Source organism: Ursus americanus, chromosome 29 (genome assembly GCF_024610735.1).
Source record: "Ursus americanus isolate L20-20 chromosome 29, mUrsAme1.1.p, whole genome shotgun sequence".
NCBI lineage: Eukaryota > Metazoa > Chordata > Mammalia > Carnivora > Ursidae > Ursus > Ursus americanus.
In genome coordinates, this window is record NC_142155.1 from 12,693,995 (window position 1) to 12,715,343 (window position 21,349).

Sequence of the window (21,349 nt, forward strand, 5' to 3'; positions counted from 1 at the left end):
GTGAAGAACAGTCATGGGAAAGTTGTCACACTTAGCAGAGAAAATGAAATACCCTTCAAATAAGACTACAATAGTGCCATTGTATTTGTTGTGGAAGAGAGATCTGTGTATTAGCATTCTCGAAATCTGAAGCATTTAAGTGATACAACAATACACTGGTTTAAGCATTCATCAAGGACATCTTTTGGGGACATCCTCAAATGAAAGTAATACTTTTGTCAGAAGCCAGCAGCCACACGTTCATTCTTGGTGAATGTCTGGAAATTCTGAGCAACCCTGTGCTCCATACGATCCATCTTCTCTTGTCTGAGCCAGTTTCCCCCACTGCAGTGGCATATACCCTCACCATACTCTGAAAGATCAATAGCTCCTAAGTGTCTCAGTCTAAGATATTGCCAGCATCCCTGGTTCAGAAGTTCAGAAGCAGTGCGATTAACAGGTGAGGAATTGCAGCAAAAGCAGCTTCTGGATCTTGAATGAGAATTTTTCACATCTGCCACTTTGGACATTTTTCAAACTCATTCCTCTGTGTATTCCAGGAAGTGCCCACTTGAGCTGGGCTTGTCTCTTCTGGCCTGCATACTGAGCTGTGTAATTGAGGGAACTCAAGCATAGGCAGTTTATGGTTGTATGAATAAGCAAAATACTCAATATGTGACCTGATTGTTTTCCAAAATTGCACAGTCCCTGGTTTTACTTGTCATTTTGGAACAGGAGTGGGAGGATGAGACTGTGACAGTGAATGCATTCAATGGGTATAATTAACCCATTTCATAAAAGCAGATTTTCTAAACTATGCTATGAAGCTCATAAGTTTTTAACACTTTATTTTCCAAGGGAGACAAAAATCATTTGCAAAGGAGCTTCTTTTTGCCTGACACCATGAAACAAATCAACCTAATTGGTATAAAGCCCACTGCATTATTGATGGTGTGGGACATTTCTGACTGATTTCCATGGCACAATGGTTAGAAAAATAATGATTCCTCCCCAACACTGCTATTCTGCTTATCCATCCATAAAATGTTTCATACTCATCTCTCCCCAGTATGTCCTGCAAAAGGGAAAATATCATTTGTCAGCTCCCTCCAATATAAGCAGCAGCAGGAATATTGAGAGCGGCTTGCCACCCCACAGAAACAACATCATTGACCCAGCACAAGGTGATAAAAACCACAGGGGTATGAAAACTAGTAAGAATGGAGGTGTGTGAAACATATTATTTGTATCTAGTGGCGTCCCCCAAAGCTTACCACCAACAAAAACTGTACCTGGAGAAGAGTGTGCCTCCACCCCCTCGTGTGACCCTGGGAATCAAAGCAGGAGGAAAGTTGGCTTACACAGCCTGTACCTATCAATGCTTTGCATTTTCCTTTATGTAATTAAGTGATAACATTCCCTCTCTTTAAAAGCGTTGGTAGGATGACAACGCTGCCTATGCAGAGAAAATGCGATTTCAAAGGCAAACTGCTGGGACTTAAGATAACCAGGCTGATGGCACTGGCTTATGCACTGCCAAGTTACACAGAGGCCAAGAGCTGGTGCAAAATCCCAATAGTTGGGGACATTCTGGAGAGCTCTGGCAAAAGCAAAACGAACAATCTGTAAGTTTTACTTCAGCACGATTATAGTCTCCGCTTCAACTCAAATGTGTGACATCAAGGTTTCTCTCTGATCTATAGGTGGTAGGAATGATAAATCGACAGATGATGATTTTTGACTCAACTGAACCCCATGGTTACAAAGGGTACATTCAGTGAAGTTCTAGAAAAAAAATAATGATTTTATTTTTTAAAATATTTAGTCTCCTACAAAGGATTTTAGGCAAAAGAGAAGATGCTGACACTCTAGGCCAGGGAAGTTACTGGTGATATTACCCTAATATTAACCTCACCCAGAGGATGGTTTTCCTTTTTCTTAAAATAAATTTGGAATATTTCAAGCATCCTGAAAAGGATAGAATAGAAAATGATAAATTCTTATGAAGCCACAATCCAACGTTGTCAGATTCTAACCATTTGCCATATTTGCTTCAGATCTCTTTACTTTTTCATGAAATTACAGATATAGCTGAAGCCCCCTCAAGTCTTATTTTCTACCATATTTCCTTCCATGTTTCAGGTCCGCCCAAGTGATGCTGCAAACTTGTTGCTTCTCTAGCCACCTTTGGCCCAAACTGTTTTCCGACAGGGTAGTAGCTGTGCAGAGAAAATGGACTGCATGGAGTTAGGTGAGCCCCTACTTCCCAAGACCTAGAGCTTTGTTCTTATTAAAATGGTGATAATCTTGTCTTGCCCACCTCACAGAGTCATACCGTGGTAAAATTAAATACAGTATGGAGATACTTTTTGGAAACGATATCATCAAATACAAACTGTAAGATTATTTAGGAAACCAGCCTCCCTTTCTGAATACCGCTCAAAAGCCAATCAGATTTATTAAAACGGTAATGTTTATCCACCACAAAGAAATAGCACTTATCCATGCACTGGCCCAACGAACAGCAAATTTAATGATCATATATGAAGGATATCAAATATCTTATCCTATCATTGCAATACACAATGCCTGTCAGTTCAGAAGTCCTAATAGTTGGTTTCAATAACATGATCCAAGATGAAAAGAGTCAGTGGCTCTAAGAAGATAAAATCCTTTTCCTCCAGATTGTAGCTGTTATTAGCAAAAAACTGAGGAAGTCAGAAAGTAGCTAATAATGTCCTCCCGCTGCTGGTCAGAGGGACAGAAAAAGAGAAGTAATTGGGGAATTGAACCCAAGTGCAAGTTTTCAAATTCTCAACCTGAAACCCCAGCTGCCTCACACGAAAGTCCATGCATTCTGTGGCCACACAAGGTGACACTGGAATTTTAGCAATGTGGCAACAGCTGTTTTGTCTGGGACCATGACCCCAGTGGAGGGACAAGGGTAATAAAAATGATTAACTGGTCCTATCGGTCTCCACTCTATAAGTCTTATGTGTCTTTATTTTTAAATCTGAGGAAGTCATCTTATTTTTATTAAGAAGTGAAATTACCATTCCCGTTGACTCAAATAAATGGTTAGGTTCATTTTCTCTGAAGAGATTATCATTATAGTACATGGCCTTTAGCCATTTCATACACCAAAGAGACTGAGGTTTTTTGCTGAAAGGAAAACTGAGAAACATGCTAAAACTCTGATCAGTTCAAGGTTTCTAAAAGGGGTGTTGAGAATACGAACTGGATTCCCATTTAGACACGATGAGCCTCAAAATGTATATAGTCACATACAGGGTGCTTTAACCAGAAATTAAATGTTAAAAATCAGACATTTCTTGTCATCCACTTTATGAAGTAGTCCAAAATGAATTTGGGGTACTAACTTGTTTTAGAGGTGGGTCTTGCTATATGCTGAAAACAATAACTTTGCACCTTGAGTTCTCAGTTGATAGCCAATAAAGTTGGGGATAGAAGATCCAAATGGACGGATAACAGGACACAGTGCAGAAAGCCGTCAGGTCTATGGTGTTTGAGGGCATATATCGTCATTGTTATGATTATTCATCTGACCCAACCCATAAAGTACCAGAAAGGAAGCATCTTTTTCTTTTCTGGCACTGTTTTTCTCCTAGCTCCTTTATGTTCATTAGATACATCAAGCTCATTCCCACCTCAGGCCCTTTGCACATCCTGGTCTTTCTGGTTGGAAAGATCTTGCTCTGACCCTCATGGGCTAGCTCCTTCTCAAGTAATGTCATCTAAATGCTCAAATATGCCACCTGGACCATTTTAACTAGAGTAACAACTCTTCCAAATCACTTTTACATTGCCCAGTTTGTTCCCCTGTATCACCTCCTATTAAACTGAAATTGTTCTGCTATCTGTTGAATTTCTTACTAACCACGGCTACCCCCAATCTTACACAATCAAGTGTAAGTTACTAAAGGGAAAGACCTTGTCTGTAGCTTGTTTTTGTTGCTACCCATTTTCTTTTGAAATTTCTGTATGCTCAATATTTGTAATAGTGACTCATACACGATCAGTATTTGTTGAATAAATGAATTCAATATTACACCCTAGATTACTCTTTTAACTGTGAATAAGGCAGTACAAACCTAACTTTCAAACTGTGCAATGACTCATGCTTTCAAGGTAAAAGAAGTTCTTTCATACTGAGGTTAAAACTAAAACAGAAATAACACGGTTGTATTTGTTTTAAATCATATTGTGGTTTTAGAAAAGAAGCATAAATTTCATTGGAGTCAGCTCCCGCAAAATGATCACTGTAGAGTTTTATCAGCATTGTACAGTAGATGGACATTTTAGATATCCATGAGCTAAGGGTTTTCACTTCAAGAGTATATCAAATTCATATAGAAAGTGACTGCGGATGAAATAACATTTGTATTTAAAGTATAGGATAAGCATAAAATGCAAAAAACACCCCTGAAAATAATTTTGAAAATCACGTAGATTTAAAATTAATCCTCAAACACTGAAAATTTCCATAGCTTGAACCCTCCAAAGGCTATGAAGTCTCATTCTTTGCTTAGAGCTTTTCCAGTGGAAACAGTAGAGGGAGCTGCTGCCCCACGTTACAAATTCCTTGCAATTTCTGTTTTCAACATAAATTGCCATGCACTGAAATGTGACACATTTGAGCCCACTGCTCAATTCTCATACTGCAATAATGAAACAATGCACAAAAACAATGCCAGGGGAAAAAATGAAAGGGAGTCAAGAGCGCTGCCTGTAACAGAAAGAAATAATAACACATTTTAAAATTAATGTGGTTTTTAATAAACACTTTTACAGTGATGATGAATGAGAAGTAAAGTTAATGTCAAATGGGTGGGCTAATACATACTTCCCTTAATGGCTCATTAGTTAAATTCTCCTGCTTTCCCTCCTGCTCCGCCTCATTTCCAGCTGCTTTCCTCTCTTTTCTAAAGGAACTAAAAACCAGAACACTTTGAAATAAACTAAGGCATTTCAAGTCTTGAGACTTTCCAAGTCTCATTATCATAACACAAGGCCACGATTTTCCATTGCTTATGCTATGCAGATAACTGGAAGGCTTTAAAGAAAAAGAGAAATTTTTATTAGAGTGTGAGGGATAGTAATTGAGACTTAGAGAACATCACAACTAATAAAATGCAACAGCTCAGATCCTGGATGAACAAGTCCCACAAGCAAGGAAGAGGCTGTAAATCAGAAGAGAAAAAAAACCACCACTGAATACTTAGACCCCATTATTATTACCTGACTATAAGTAACCTTCATCTCTCTTCATGAGTAGATTTATGTATGTAAAATAAGCTTTACACATTTATGTAGAGCTCGTGATCTTTCATTTTAGCAAGTCATTGAAAGACATTCACATTTTTGCAAACTGGATTTTGGGAAATTTATAAAAAGGGGAAAAAATGTAGTGGTTCAATTGCAGATGCAAGACAATCTCTTCTATCTACAATACTATATGTGGGCCTGGATGTTCAGAATAATAGTAATGGATCTTAGTTATACTTAGATAGAGCTTTTCATTTGCAAGAAAGATCTTCTCATATGTGGCATTGATTTCTCCCACCAACTGTGAGAAGCTGATGAGGTAGGTACTACCATTTCAAACTTACAGAAAAGGAGACTGAGCCATGGAAACGTCAAGTGAATTGCCTGAGGACACACTAGTGAGGAGGACTGGGTACCTCGCAATCTTCTTCACTATCCCGCTGTCCCGAGGCACTGTAGTGCTATGGAGTACATGAGAAAATCAAACCGTGTTCTGTGTATAATGTCTAAATAAGGCTGATCCTAGTCAAATTGTAAATCAGAAGCTTGTCTCTCACATCTGCGATCCAGTGAAATAAAGGTGGGTTTAGAGATCAGCTCCTGGGTTTCACTTGTGGTTCCCCCACTTACACTTGTGTGAACTTGGGCACGTTACTGGACGTTTCTAAGCACCCCTTATCCTACTATAAAATGGGACCGTTTCTACATCTCAGCACCATTGTGGGGATCACACAAGGCACTGGCAGTGGAGTGCCTCCTGCAGAGCAAGTATTACAACAAACTCTCGTGATCATTCCTTTCTTTTGAACCTGTTTCCTCAGGAGTTAGTATTATTTCTTTCCCTGGGAAGATACTTAATGCTCTCATGCTTCTTCTCTGAAAAGCTGCTCTCCAGCATAGTGTATTTGCAGGTATTATCAACCTAAAACATCTCTGCTTGATGGTTTCCCGCCAACGAAGAGTTAGTCATTCAAAACAAGATGGCAGAAGTTACTTGGGAGAACTTGAGAACTTTTCCCTTTGCATAGGTAAGATCGGCTCTGCCTGTTAACAGGAAATTGGACTAATATTTTGTTTTATTTTTAAAGATTTTATTTATTTGATAGAGAGAGAGGGAGCGCACAAGCAGGTGGAGTGGCAGGCAGAGGGAGAGGGAGAAGCAGGCTCCCTGCAGAGCAGGGGGAGCCTGATGTGGGGCTCGATCCCAGGGCCCGAGGATCATGACTTGAGCCGAAGGCAGTCGCTTAACCAACTGAGCCACGCAGGTGCCCCAGGACTAATATTTTATAAAAAAATATGTTCATCATAAAGGGTTGTGGCTAGCTCTGTTAGCCAGTTTAGCTGCTCCTCAATTACAAGTATTTTGATTCGGAATAATCTTATTTTATGCAGAATATACGTATGTGAATTTCAACTACATCTTCCTCAGAGTAAAAATTGCTATTAAATATAGGGAAGTAGGGGTGCCTGGGTGGCTCAGTTGGCTAAGTGTCTGACTTTTGATTTTGGCTCAGGTCGTGATCTCAGAGTTGTAAGATCAAGCCCCATGTTGGGCTCTACTCTTAATGTGGAGTCTGCTTGAGATTCTCTTTCTCCTTTTCCTTCTGCCCGTCCTCTCTCTCTCTCTCTCTCCAAATAGATAAAATGTTAAAAAAAAAGTAAATATGGGAACTAAATTGGAGAAATATATATGACTTTGATGAAACACTAATTCATAAAGACAATTTAATAACAGTAGTTCGATAGGTCTACTTTTAGTAAATAGTCAATTATTGGAATTTTTTTCCCCTAGGAAATATACTTTCTAAGGGGGAAAATGGTTCTCCTTTACATGCTAAATGGAAAGTTGTAGGAAATTGTTCTTTGTAAAAAATGTACCTTTTTGGTACAAATGTTTCTTAAGAAAGTAAGAAAATACAAATTTGACTTCAGAACAAAAAATTGTTAACTAGAAGGACTGGTTAAAATGTTTCAATTATTTGAGTTGCTTCAGGCCATTAAAAATTTCTCTCAGTTCTATTTTTTAAAATCTTAATTGTTATTCCTTTAAATAACAACACTACCTTTGATTTAGGGAACATCTCTAAAACCCCAAAGGGAAAAACATTTTCTTGAAGAAATTGAGCTAAGTATGCTTGTCATCAAAGGATCCATGCCATCGTGGTGCTTTTTAGACAATCACACTGATCAGAATAAAGTTTTTTCTCCCTAACTTTTCTAAAGGCTAATGGCTCAAACATACATGCTGAAATTACGTACCGTTCACTCACTTCGGGGATATTACATATTATTCGATTACTGTTTGATAAGAGAGACAAAATTAATATTTTAAAATTATTTCATTTTGCCAAGAAATTCGAACATGTGCTTTATGAATCTCACATGCAAGCCACTAGGGTGAGTCGTACACCATCTCTAAATCTCAGAAAGATTTCCACCTTGACCAACCTTTCCTTCTTTCTCCCGTTACCCTCCTTCCTCCTGTGAAGTAGGGCTCCTTTCACATAGGGTACGATGTTGAAAAAGACAAATAAATGAAAAACAACAACATTTTGAACTAAGTATGTCCATAAATACTGGGATATTGCCTAAGCTATATATAGATTGTCATAAAATACAAATGGCTCCATGGGACATCCAAAAGAGATTAAAAAAAAAAAAAAAAAAGCTCTGCCCATACCTTAAAAAACAGTAAATACTATGACAGCCACAGTGAATCTTGCCTACGCTCAACACTCCAACTCCACCATGCCTGCCACTAGAGGGACGTCATCAATGAACTGTGGCCGTGGGACTCCCCATTTAGAACTCTCCACGAATTTTTGTAGCTTCACCCGACTCATGGGGCTTCATGTGAGGTTCACCAGGACCCTGGCAGGGCTCCACATGTCAGTGCTGGCCTCGCGCTCTTCGTCTCAGAACTGCGTGGGCTGCCCGCCCGTCCCCACTTCCCCCCGCGGCAGTACTCTGTTTGCTCAGGCTGCTTTCCTCCGCCAGCCAATCTCAGTGTGCTCTCTCCTTTCCCTCTATGTGTTTTACTGGACAGTTCCTTTCCAACTCTTTTTTTCAAAAGTTTTATGGAGGTATAATTGATATACAAACAACTGAACATATGTAATGTGTACAATTTGATGACTTTGGACACCTGAAAACATCTGTGATACTCTCATCACAATCAAGGTAATTGTCATATCCAACACTGCCCAGAGTTTCCTTGCCTCCCTTAGGTGTTTGTTTTGTTTTGTTTTGTGGTAAGAACACCTAATATGAGATCTATACTCTTAACAAACTTCAAAACACGCGATACTGTGCAGGATACTCCACAGGCAGGATGTGGTGCAGCAGATCTCTAGAATGTCTTCATCTGCATAACCGAAACTTTATACCTATTGAATAACAACTCCCATTTCCCCTAGCCCCGGCAACCACTATTGTGTTCTCTGCTTCTCTAAGTGTGACCATTTTAGAGATCTTATCTGAGTGGAATCATGCAGTCTTTGCCCTTCCGTGACTGGCTTAGTTCACTTAGCAAAATGCCCTCCAGGTTCATTCATGTTGTTGTAACTGGCAGGAATTCCTTCTTTTTTTAGGGCGCAATTTTTACGCTTCGGTTGTCAATTCCTGAAGGAAACCATCTCGATCACTATCTTTTCTAATTCTCTTCCTTTGTTCACTTTTCTGTAAACTAAACTTGAATCCCCAGAGGACAAGGACAATATCTTATTCATTTTTGTAAGCCCTGCTCCTAACAGAGTATTACGTACATGGTAGGTCTTAAATAAATGTTTGTGAAATTGCTTAACAATGTAAATTAGGAACAGGTCGATGTTTTTATAAGCTCATTTTCTTAAGATATGAATTAATATGATCTTAAAAGGACTGCTTTCGAAGAACTCTGTTTATTTCTACCCATTAGAGAAACAACAGTCCTCTTGCTAAAATACACTATGTTCAGAAAAATTAAACATGACGATTGCATAGAAAAATGTAGGGAGCCCACTATTTTGCCTTCCCTTGCAATGCTGCCCTTGGCTAAGTCCTATAAGCATGAGTAGGTGCCTCCCAAGATTTTTTTGCAACATGCTGGTATGGTCATCCCTTCAACCTATCATCTGAACAACTTCAAAGATCCAAAACGGGATGAAAACCGTACCCCAACATAAAGTTTTGATAATACTTGTATTAGAGAAAAGATATTTTAGTCAACTGGAGGAGTTATCCCAGAATCAAAAAGACAAAGAATTTCCATAAACCACAATTCCTAAACAGAAAATGAGCTATTTGAGACCTTTTCTTTTAAAACAAAAGCTGACCTATGAATAAAAACCTTTTCTTTTTTCATGGATTTTCCCCCTTATTTTTGTAGTAGGTTATTTTACAATATTTTATCATAATCGGTGTTTTGTTATATCACAAAAGATAATAAACCACCTTTCTTTTAAATACTGTGACTCAGGATTTAACAAACACTGTATCAGACTCATAGCTGAGTTGAAATTCTAAATCCAATACTTGAAATAAAATAAGTACCTCTCTTCCCCAAACGCTCTGGCAATAAACTAAAACTGGTGGAATTGAGCATTATAAATTCTTTCATAGAATCGCATACTTCTTAATCTTCTAAATTCTTCAGTAAACTCAGTTGATCTATAGTTGAGAACTCATTCCAGGACTTGGAGTAATCTTCTTTCCTAGATATTTGGCAGGCTTGTCACAAAAGCCTTCATCATTCAAATTCCTCCTTTGAGACAATTATCCAGTTTTAAAAGCAGTATCGGATGTTTAGAAAGCTACATGAAGGTCTAATCTTGCCTGTCCGCATTCACCAGCTTTTCTTCTTTATAGCACAAGACAATTATTGCAAATCTTACAACGCGTTCTCTGTTTTGCCAGAAAATTTGGAATAAAAATCAACAAAGCTAATTCCTTTAAAGAATGGCTTCCAGGTCCCCAATTTATGCCTCTTTTTTCCCCACCTGCTTTTATAATCACTATCCATTGACACCAGTACATTGCTAACAGAACGATTCACTGGAATGGCGAAAGTGGATGAAATGAAATCAATGACAGGATGGCAGGCAACCTTGTTCATTTCTGGCACACCCACCCCTGACCACATCCTAAGAAATTCCTAGGGTGCTAGGTCTGGAGCCCTCTAGCGGTGGTGGACGGTGGTTCTGGTCTTTAAAAAGCCACTTACTTTCTGGTTTTCATTTTCTTATCTACAAAATATATTCATTTGTTTACTCGTTCATTAAGTAAGTTCAAAAAAATTGCAGGGCAGCAGGCAGGCCTATAAAGAAAATAACAGAACAAGCACAGCGCCCTGTGCCACTTCAGTGCGGGAGGTATTGATTGCAAGGGTCACAGACGATGACACCTCACACGCTGAGAGTGCTGACAAAGGCTATGCAGGAAAGCTGAGGTCAAGATGAGTCCTGGACAGAGGAGAGCTTAGTTAGGCCTCTAGATGCACAAAGATGGCATTTTTGAGATAGTAAGGGAAGATGACACTACAGGTTACAAATGAAAAAAGGGCATAGAGGAGGATGGGAAAAGAGAAGTCAAGGGCCGTCTAAGAAGGGCCCAGAATGACATGTAGAAGATGCAGAATCCATCTTGAAGGAGAGGAAAGCTATTAGAATTTCAAGCCAAAGGGTCACACAGTCTGAGTTATCACTGAGAAATATTACTCCGCTCGTAGACGGTAGAGGCAATGAGCCCCTCTCTGAGACGGCTACTAAAATACGGATACAGAGTGACAAGGGCCAAACGAAGGCAGTGGCAATGAGGAAAGAGAGGAGGAGATGGATTCGTGATCTATCCGGAGGTAGGATGGACATGATTTAGGAACTGTTTGGATATGGACAGTGAGGGAGAGAAAGAAAATCTAGAATTATTTCTAGAGTTTAGTTTGGGAACATGCTACTTTTGTAATGTGTAGGAGACCTATAAGTGGAGACAGTGAGCAGGCAGTGGGAGTGTATGAGCCTGGAACGCAGGAGGAATGTCTGGGTTGAAATGAAAAAAACTGGAAATGTTTAATGGGTGCAACATATAGATAGGAGAGGAGGGAACACTGGTAATGGAGACGAAAAAGGTTGGCCCCAGAGGTAGGAGAAAAAAATATCAATATCTCTGCACTGAGAGAATTGCGAGTTTCAAGGAGAGAGCAGGCACCCCTGTAAATTCCTATAGAGCAGTGAAATCAGATGAAGCCGGATCAGCGCCCAGGGAATTGCATGCCTCTGAGATTACTGGTGACCATAGAGAGAACAGCGCCATTAGAGTAGCCTGGACACAAATCAGACTCTGACGGGTTGAAGGGTTGGCAGAGCCACAAGAAAAGGAATACATTTTCTCGAGGCTTGGGGTAAAGAAAAATATGAGCTAATTGGTTAGAAGATCTTTATAGCTCTGTTCAGCAACAGCATTCTACGAAATTCTACTAACAAAACAGTTATATCAAGAAAAGTAGACATGCTTCTCCAGATATCTAACTTACTACCACCCTGGACATTAAGAAACCGAGGAAATGGAGCCAGGTAGGCTCAGATGAGGATTCATCTGCTTGGAGACTTGGCTTAGGGTGCTCGTGCAGACAGTACAGTGGTTCCTGTCCATGTAAGAAAGACGTGGGTGAGGTGTGCAGACAGCTACTTGCCTCCCTTACCTCGTGGTTTTTGTGGTGGTGGGAGGTGTAGGGAGTATAATCATTTTATTTTATTTTTATTTTTAAAGATTTATTTATTTGACAGAGAGTGAGAGAGAAAGAGATCAAGTGAGTGGGGGGAGGGACAACAGGGGAGGGAGAGAAAGAGAATCTCAAGCTGACTCCATGCCCAGCATGAAGCCCAACAGGGGTTCGATCTCACAACCCTGAGATCATGACCTGAATTGAAACCAAGAGTTCAACGCTTAACCAACTGAGCTGCCCAGGTGTCCCAGGAGTATAACCATTTTAAACAGTAGAAAGATGGAAATTAGCTACAGGGGAGTAAAATAATCCATAGATAAATACACAGAAAGAAAGAGGGGCTCTCCTAAAGAACAGTCATCCTACTGTTTACTCACAGGCGGTCCTGGGGGGCCTGGTTTTCCTGGAGGACCTGTTTTTCCTCGTCTTCCCTGGAAACCAAAGAGAAACAGACAATAAATACTCTGATGCCTTTTTGCTTTTAGATGAGACAATATTAAATGGCCATTTTAAAGACAGTAAAAATTAAAAATTAATTCCAAGCCTACCCGACCTTTAAACATCAATGAAATCTAAAAGCTACAGGCCAAATTTTAATGACCAACAGGAGAAAAATAGTGCCTGGAATGAATAAACCTGAACGTATGAGCAGTCCTTTAAATGCTGTCTGCCTTGATACTGTAGTCAAATAATATAAAGTATGTGAAAGATGATCTAAGATTGGCATTTCATCTGACAATTCTATGGTTTTGGATGCAATAAAACCTGCATTTGTCATCTTAAATTGGTATTTCTCAAAGAATGGTCTGAACTGTAATTTCATCGGGGTAACCCGAGGGTGAGATTGGGTGTTACAAATGCATAATCTGGAACTTCGTCCTAGACTTACTGGTTTAGAATCTCTGGGGAAGGAAGTCACGAATCTGCATTTTAAAACCATTTCAGGTCACTCTTATGCTCACTAAAGTGTGAAAAGCACTACCCTAAGCTATACCATAATTTTATGTATTGTATAAAGCACATCAACTAGCTCTTTTCATCCCTTTGGATGGTTAAGCTATTTTTTAAGTAAACTAAAATAAATACCCCTTGCTTATTAATCTTCACCATTGCATTGAATGTTAACTTTCCCAAGTTCACCACTAGCTAAATTATTGCAAGAGTTAGAAAAATAAGATTGTGCTAACATCTCTAGGTGACTGTGTATCTAATATCATTTAAGGGCACTTAGGTTTTTTTATAAACTTACTTTAAAAATTTTTCCTTTTCTAATAGAAGGATGTAAGCCTAGGTATTGAAAGCATACATTTTGAATGAGAAGCATTTTCTGAGCATGTTTTATTTTAATTTTTTATTTTTTAGAAAGAGCATGGGAACGGGGTGGGGGGGGGGGGAGGGCAGAGGGAGGGCAGAGAGAGATAGAACCTGAAGGTGGGGCCTGGAGCCTGATGCAGGGCTCCATCTCAGGACCTTGAGATCGTGATCTGAGCCGAAATCAAGAGTCAGACACTTAACCAACTGAGCCACCCAGGTGCCCCTCTGAGCATGATTTATAAATACAGTCACTCTACTTCATTGTTAATAATTATTTTATTATCATATTGGCAGTATATTAATACACATTAAGACTTGTTGCTACTGACAAAGTAAAAGTATTGGGTTAATCTTTCAACGTTTTTGGGGGTAAGAACTGTAAACATAAACACAGAAAGGCCCATTTCATTCGCTAATTTTCTTGCTCTGAAAGTGTCAGACAAAGTAGCTTCCTCTCTCCGGTTTTTGTCTAGGCTGGGAGTGGGGTAGGAAGTCCAAGGCCAGTTAAACCAGCGGAGTAAACTTTGGGAGAGAAGTAAGCACATACCACACTATGATTGCGTGGGAAATGCTTGCACTGTTGATGGGAAGTTAAATGCATCCCATCAAGAGTTCATATAAAAACAGCAGCTGTTTTTACCAACAATCCTAGCGAACACCTACAGAACACATTTTTAAAGACTTTATTAAAAACAGCACTATAATTAGTGGTCTTTTCATGTATTTCCTGTTTCAGAGATCTGAACCTGGGAGTTCCTTTGGGGAACTGTAACACTGGAATGAATATATAATTTAATAGTCTGTATACTTAATAGAAGTTATACCCATGTACATCATTTTCTGGTCTTGTAGTTTACACATTCTGAAAATCAATATATTGGGTCTTTTAGTAAACGTAAGTCAATTAGACCCTGAGGACTAATCAATGATAAAAAGTTTACTTAGAAAATGGAAGCACTGTAATTTATTTATTCACAAGAGCACAAAGAAACAAAATCAATGGCATCGAAGTGGGTGATTGGTTCTTTCTTTTAGGTTGAGGTAAGTTAAAACCTTGGGATCAACTTCTGTGTGCATTCTCCTTTCTTTAAAGGAGACATGTATATTGATCTGGGCAGGAACTGGGGAAAATGAGGCTGACTATTGATCAACTTTTATCACAGAGTGAATGGTTAAGGCAAACCAAATGTCAGATGCCGTAACATACCACTGGCACGTCTTAGGATGAGGAGTACAAACGTTCATGATTCAGTACGGTGTGGGCAAGCATCCAAATTCTTGGGTATCACTGCTGATTTACACGATCATTTAAGCCAGCCTCGCAACTGTCAGAGTGCACTGCTGCGGACGCTGGAGGAGCACTGGGGAACGCTGCTTTTGTTTACGCATCCTTGCTAAGGGTGCATGTGCAGGAAAAATATTTCTTAGGGCTGTTAAGTTACTGGAACATATTGTGTGCAGCAGATAACTTCAGATGGCTTGTCTTTTCAGTTTAAACATGGTTCGGTTCATAGGCTTGAGTTCGTAGTTATACCCTAATACTGATTTGAATACTTCTAAGAGATTTTCCTTGCAAAGCAACACAGTCCCCATTTTTTTAGCCATACAGCCAAATATGCCTTAAATATATTTGGACTTAGGACTTTAGCTTAAGTCTTAAGTTTTAGTGATTTATGAAGAGGGTTCTGACAGGACAGGGTAAATAGATGAGAAACATGGTGGAAGCTTCAGAAGATGATGTCTGGGAGTGGTCTTGAACTACTGTAGTGATAGAAATTGTGGGCTTACTCCCAGGCAATTCCAAGGAACCCCACAAGTTCATTCCTTTGTCTTCTTTCCTCCCAGCTGCACTGAACAGTCTTCCATTTTCCTATTCCTCCAAAACATCTTTTGTTTTTTCACTTAAAAGCATTCGGGAAAGGCAAAAGCCTCCCTAAGAAATAATGTAGATTTTTGGTAGGGTGAATTTTATTATTTAAGCCAGGATAATTCAGGGAATATTTTATATTAATTAATGTTAATTATTATTTATATATCTATTATTAATAACATATGCCAAGACAGCAGGCATAAACCACAACTCTCATTTTAGGACTAAAATCAGATTCCTCCAGCTTTTCTGAGGAAAGTGTAATCTATGAATCTCTGTTCTTTTCCTTACTGTGTGAGGATGCTTGGGGCTAGGGGCAAGGGCTCTTGCTGGTGGGGGCAATGCGATGGGAGGAATGGTTGTCTCATGTTTGTCCCTACTTCTGCCTCCTATTTCAGTGCCTTCACTGCAAGTCTTGCTCAAGACCCACTGTAAAGTGAGACAAAAATTAGGGACTTGGATGAGGGTGGGGATGAAAATCTTGGCAGACAAAGACAAATGCTGGGCTGGGGTGGCCTTCCTGGTTAGGATGCCTGCTCCCAGGTGGCCATTTGTTCATAGGCAATTCTAATAAATTGGAGTCTGGCTGAATCTCCAAGTGGATGGGGACCTACTGTTCCAGCATAATCACAATTGGGCTAATCTAACACTTTTCTGAAAACGGGAGTATAAAGCACAAAACAGATTTACCCTATCAGGTTGCCCTGGAAACCTCCAAGTGCTCAACATGTAAGTTTCCTGTTTGGAAATAGTGTAAAGGTTATTAGACAGCAGTTTAGATGCTTGTCTAATGATGTAAGCCCAGGGGTGCTCAGACCTGATTGTGCATCAGCATCATCAGAAGGGCTAGTTAAAACAGATCAGTATGTGAGGAAAAGGGAACCCTCGTGCACTGTTGGTGAAAATGCAAATTCGTGCAGCCAGTTTGGAGGTTGGATGGTCCTCAAAAAAGTAAAAATAGAACTACCATACTTATTCCACTTTACCACATTTGCTAAAGAAAAAGAAAACACTAATTTGGAGAGATATATGCACCCCTATGTTTATTGAGCATTCTTCACAACAGCCAAGATGTGGAAGCAAACTAAGTGTCCATCAGTAGATGAACAAATAAGATATTACACACACACACACACACGCACACACTGAGATATTACTCCCCCATAAAAAAAGAATGAAATCTTGCCATTTGCCATAACATGGATAGACCTAGAGGGTATTAGGCTAAGTGACGTAAGTCAGGTCAGACAGAGAAAGGTAGATACCATATGATTTCACTCATAGGTGGAATCTAAAAAAACAAAACAAATGAACAAACAAAAGAAAACCTACTCCCAAATACAGAGAACAAACTGGTGGTTGTCAGAGGGGAGAGGGTGGGAGAATGGCTGAAATGGGTGAAGGGGATTAAGAGGTACAAACTTCCAGTTATAAAATAAATAAATCATAGGGATGTAAAGTACAGCAAAGAGAAGAAAGTTGATAATAGTGTAATAATTTTCTTTGGTAACACATGGTAACTAGACTTACTGTGATGATTATTTTGTAATGGATATGAATGTTGAATCACCATGTTGCATACTTCAAACTACTAGAATATTGTTTATCAACTGTACTTTAAAAAAAAACCAACAGATTTGTGTCCCCACTTCCAGAGTTTCTGATTCACTAGGTCTTGGGGCAGGGCCTGAGAATTTGCATTTTTGACAAGTTCCCAGTAATGCTGATGCTGCTGGCCTAAAGACCGTACTTTGAGAACCCCTCCTATAAGTCTCAAGCTCTTATTCATATTAAAGTCAGGCAATCATGTAGAGCTGCTAATATCTTGTAAATCTTGTAGCTTAGAACAAAAACGCCCAATTGGTTTTGTGATTATGTGAATTTATGTGAATAAAAAGCCCATTGTCAAGTTCAAGAGCACCTGGACTAGAGTCCTGGCTTTTTCTTTTATGGAAATTTTTTGTGTCAAGGTTTCATTGCTGTAAAGTTGATATTTATACCTTGCAACACGTCTTCTAAGCACTAAAAAAAAAAAAAAGATCATATGTAAATTCCTACCATATACACCCATTAGAATGGCTTTCTTTCAAAAAACAGAAAATAAGTGTTGGCAAGGATGTGGAAAAATTGGAACACTTATTCACTCTTGGTGAGATTGTAAAATATTGCAACTGCTATGGAAAACACTAGGCAGATTCTTTAAAAAAAAACCTGTAAGTAGAACTATCATATGATCTAGAAATCCCACGTCTGGACATATATCTAAAAGAACTGAAAGCAGGCTCTTGAATTTGTCCATCTATGTTCATAGTGGCACTACCCAGAATAGCCACGAGGTGGAACCAATTCAAATGTCCACTAACAGATGAATAGGTAAACAAAACGTGGTATATACATACAATGGAATATTAGTTAGTCTTAAAAAGGAAGGAAATTCTGATACAGGCTACAACATGGATGAACCTTGATGATATTATGCTAATTGAAACAAGCATAGTGAAATAAGTCACTAAATGAAAATACTGTATGATTACTGTATGTATCACTTATATGAAGTATATAGAGTAGTCAAATTTATAGAAATAGAAAGTAGAATGGTAGTTACTAGGGGCTGGGGGAAGAGTAAGAGGGGAGTTGTTTAATGGGATAGAGTTTTAGTTTTGCAAGATTAAAAAGTTCTGGAGATCTTTTTCAGAACAATGTGAATGTATTTAACACTACTGAACTGTACACTTGAAAATGGTTAAGATGGGAAATTTTATATAATATGTATTTTTCCTCACTTAAAAACAACAACAATACTCATGACATGACATCCCAATACATGGTGATAATAACGTTAGTTCCTTCTCCTCCTGCTTTTCTACCATCCTCTGCCAAATTTTCTACATTTTTTTCATTTAAAAATGTTTGATAATATATCAAGAAAACCTAAATTATGGATTGTGCATGAATTAAAAAGTGTAACCTACTCTTAACTATGTCTATGGAATTTTTTTCATCTAAAATAAAAAGGTGCCCACAAAGCACAGAAATATAAGAAATAAATTGTGGGGTATTCATACAATGGAATACTATACAACAAAAGTGAATGGAATACAACTACATACAACAATATGAGTGACTCTTGCAAACATAGTGTTCATCAATTTATAAAAGAAATAAACTCGGGCAAATTTAATCCATGCTGTTAGAAGTTATGACAGGTTACCGCTGTAGCAGTGGGGAGTGACAGAGAGCAGCAGGGGGGTTTTACGGTGTGGGTGATGCTGAACTTGTGGGTGTGTTGAACTTATGTGCCAGTGACATGGATGTGCTCAATATTTGAAAAATCATCAAGCTGTATATCCTTATAATACATACATTTTTCTGAATGAATGCTACAATAAATTTAAAAAAAATGAAATGAGGAAATTTCAACAATAGAATGATTTTATTTGAATTATCTAATGACTTCAGTCATCTGCATTTGCTGGGTGCAAGGCCACAGAAGGTCACTATTGTCAGGAAGACAAAAAAAAAAAAAAAAAAAAACAACACCAAATAACCCCCCAACAAGTCTACTTAAATAAATGACATCTACAAATTTTCAACAGTTAAAAATAACCATCCTTCCAGGATGACTTGCAGTATGAGAGCACATGTATCTTAAATTAGTCACTTGATTTATAAACACTTGGCCCTGCAGGAGCATTAAGAAGAGAAAGAATGCAAATAATGGTCTACGGGTACTTATCTGACAGATGGTTTTTGCTGCTGTTGAGGATGATGATGATGAAGACAAGGTTATAGCAGTAATTGGACTTAAATAAAGGATGGTATGCAGACTGTGAGCCCACAGAGGAGACACATGTGAAAGCAGTCTCTCTGAATTGCCAGATCTTGCTAATACAGCTGGCTCCTCTCAAATATTTCCCTGTTCCCGTGTGTGTATTTAGCACACTCTTAGGCATCAGCTCAGCCTGAACAAGGTATCAAGGAAATGTCAAGGAAGAGGAGACAGAGCCTTGACTGGCACCCACAACTGTGAATGAGGTGTTAATTACACAGGAAAATATTACAGACTATTTGGGAAGTTTCATTGTCTCTTTTTACATTGTGAGCGGAAATAAGATTTATGACTGATGTAAAAAGTTACCACATTTTGAAATCAATGATATGTGAAAAAAATGGGAAAGGAATACTTATGTAAGCAATGCATTATACTCTAAATGCATTTTACTTCTTCACAGATATTTAAAAATGCATCGCCGACAGCAACAACTCTAGTTATAACGTTCTCATTATTTCAGGGATCAGACAAGTGGCTCTTGTAAGGACATGGGAAGAAGACGTAATTCAGCATGGACAAGTGATTTGAAATAGGTTTAGAGATAAGGAAAGAGGAATCCATAATGTGATGCCATTCTCAATATTGCCTTCCTCAGTTAGGGTGGGATCTCAAATTTCTAAATCATCGTGCAATTTCCCCATCTTTCTGTCCCTTTCCCTTCTTTTCCTTGTACAGACTTTGAGTAACTATAGTAGCTTTTCAAAACAAGTTGGAAGGAGGACAATATTCTCCAAAAACCTCCTCCTCCACAACTGAACAAGTGGTAATCTGAATAAATGATACCACTTCATCAAAGCATTGGACTGAGCCAAATGGTCTGGTCTGTGGTCAGTAATGTCTATAGTCACTGTTTAGTATTCCTATTAAGTTATTATGTTGTTACTAATTTGGTCATGAAGATAAGTAACATCAAGGTCTGACCTCTTAACGTCCTTCTTATTGGATGTACCAACAATCAACTTTTCCCTCTGTGCCCTGAGCTACCCGTGGTGTACCACAAAATCATAAGAAAAGTCTATGACTATCAATTATTAAAATGGTTACCATTCATCAGGTGCTTGCCATGGTCCAGGCATAGAGTGGCAAGCAAGGACTTAACATTATTTTGCTTAGTCTTTTCAAAACTACTGTGGGTGGGTGGTACTGATCCCCTTTTCCAGAGAAAGAAGGGTTAAACATCTAGCTCCAAATCTCTTTCCTCTTAATTGGTGGGGCCAAAATTTAAACTCAAGTGTATCTGAGATCTTAAAACCCATAATCCTCAGGATTAAGGTTTCCTTGGTGAGTATCCTAATCATTCACAATTTAGGTTACTTTGCTGCTGTAATTGTTGAGGTTCTCTTATTTTCTCACAACCAAGGCAGATTTTTAAATGTCCCAGTTCCTTATCACATTGTCCTTTGGAATTTGGGTCTTCTGAGGTCTCACCTGCTCTCCTGATTTCTCTTTGCCCTCGCCTCAGAACCTACCCTGACTTCGGCAGACCTTCCAACGTGCCAACCACGTTGGAACCTTCCATTAGGATTTGTCTGGACTCCTGTTTGTCTTGCCAAACCACCAACTCCCTCAGTCCCAATTTCTGGCTTTGTTTTCTATGCCTGCCATTGTCAATCTCTGTCAAGGCACTTGATTTATCTTGGTATCATGGGTGGGGCAACAGAAGGGTGTGGCTAAACAATTTCCTGAACATGCTGTGAATATATTTTCACATCTTTGCGCCACATTAAGAGGGTGGATGCTGGAAGTGCACTGTGAAATGTTCTTTTCCTCCATGACTAGAAATTCACAGCAGGCATGCTCATGGACTAGAAAAGGGGAATCAGGCTTTGTACACTGCCTTCTTTGTCTGAGGGTGATGCCATTGGTCTTCCACATCTCTAAGCACTTTCAGAATGCCTCGTGAAGGCTGAAATTTATCTTTCACCTTTGTTAGGGTAACTGTTATATTTCTAATGTAGGTAGATAAAATCAACATGTAGATGGAAAAATAATGCACATAAATTGTCATGTCTACATTCACAGAAATGTGAAAATGAAAACAACGTAGTTAGAGAGGTCAGAGTCTGAACACACTTAGCCTCACCAGCCAGCACTGGGACAAAGAAATCATTAATGACATTTTATATCTTGATTTCAATTAACATAAAGTAATAGAGGGTATAATTTCAGCATTTTTGAGTTGCTTACTTTAAAAGATGGGATGTACCCTCAAGGGTGGACTTTTAGAACTGCATTTTCAATGTGCAGAATTGATTAACCAACATCAAATAAATTCATAGGAATACATTTTGCAGCTATCCAATAATTGCCTGGTAATGGAAGAGAATTCCAGAGGATCCATAAGATGAACTATACAGGTCACCTGATTTTG

The 21,349-nt window shown here is 38.8% G+C and overlaps 1 protein-coding gene across 2 annotated transcripts in view; it reads right to left on the reverse strand.

Moving 5' to 3' along the window:
* Positions 1–21,349, reverse strand: part of COL19A1 (collagen type XIX alpha 1 chain) — a 286,447-nt gene that overhangs the window by 83,830 nt on the left and 181,268 nt on the right. For both annotated transcript variants that reach the window (XM_087856904.1, XM_087856903.1), the window contains exon 17: positions 12,340–12,393. In XM_087856904.1, the coding sequence (XP_087713030.1) occupies positions 12,340–12,393 (54 nt within the window). The remainder of the gene's footprint in view (positions 1–12,339; positions 12,394–21,349) is intronic.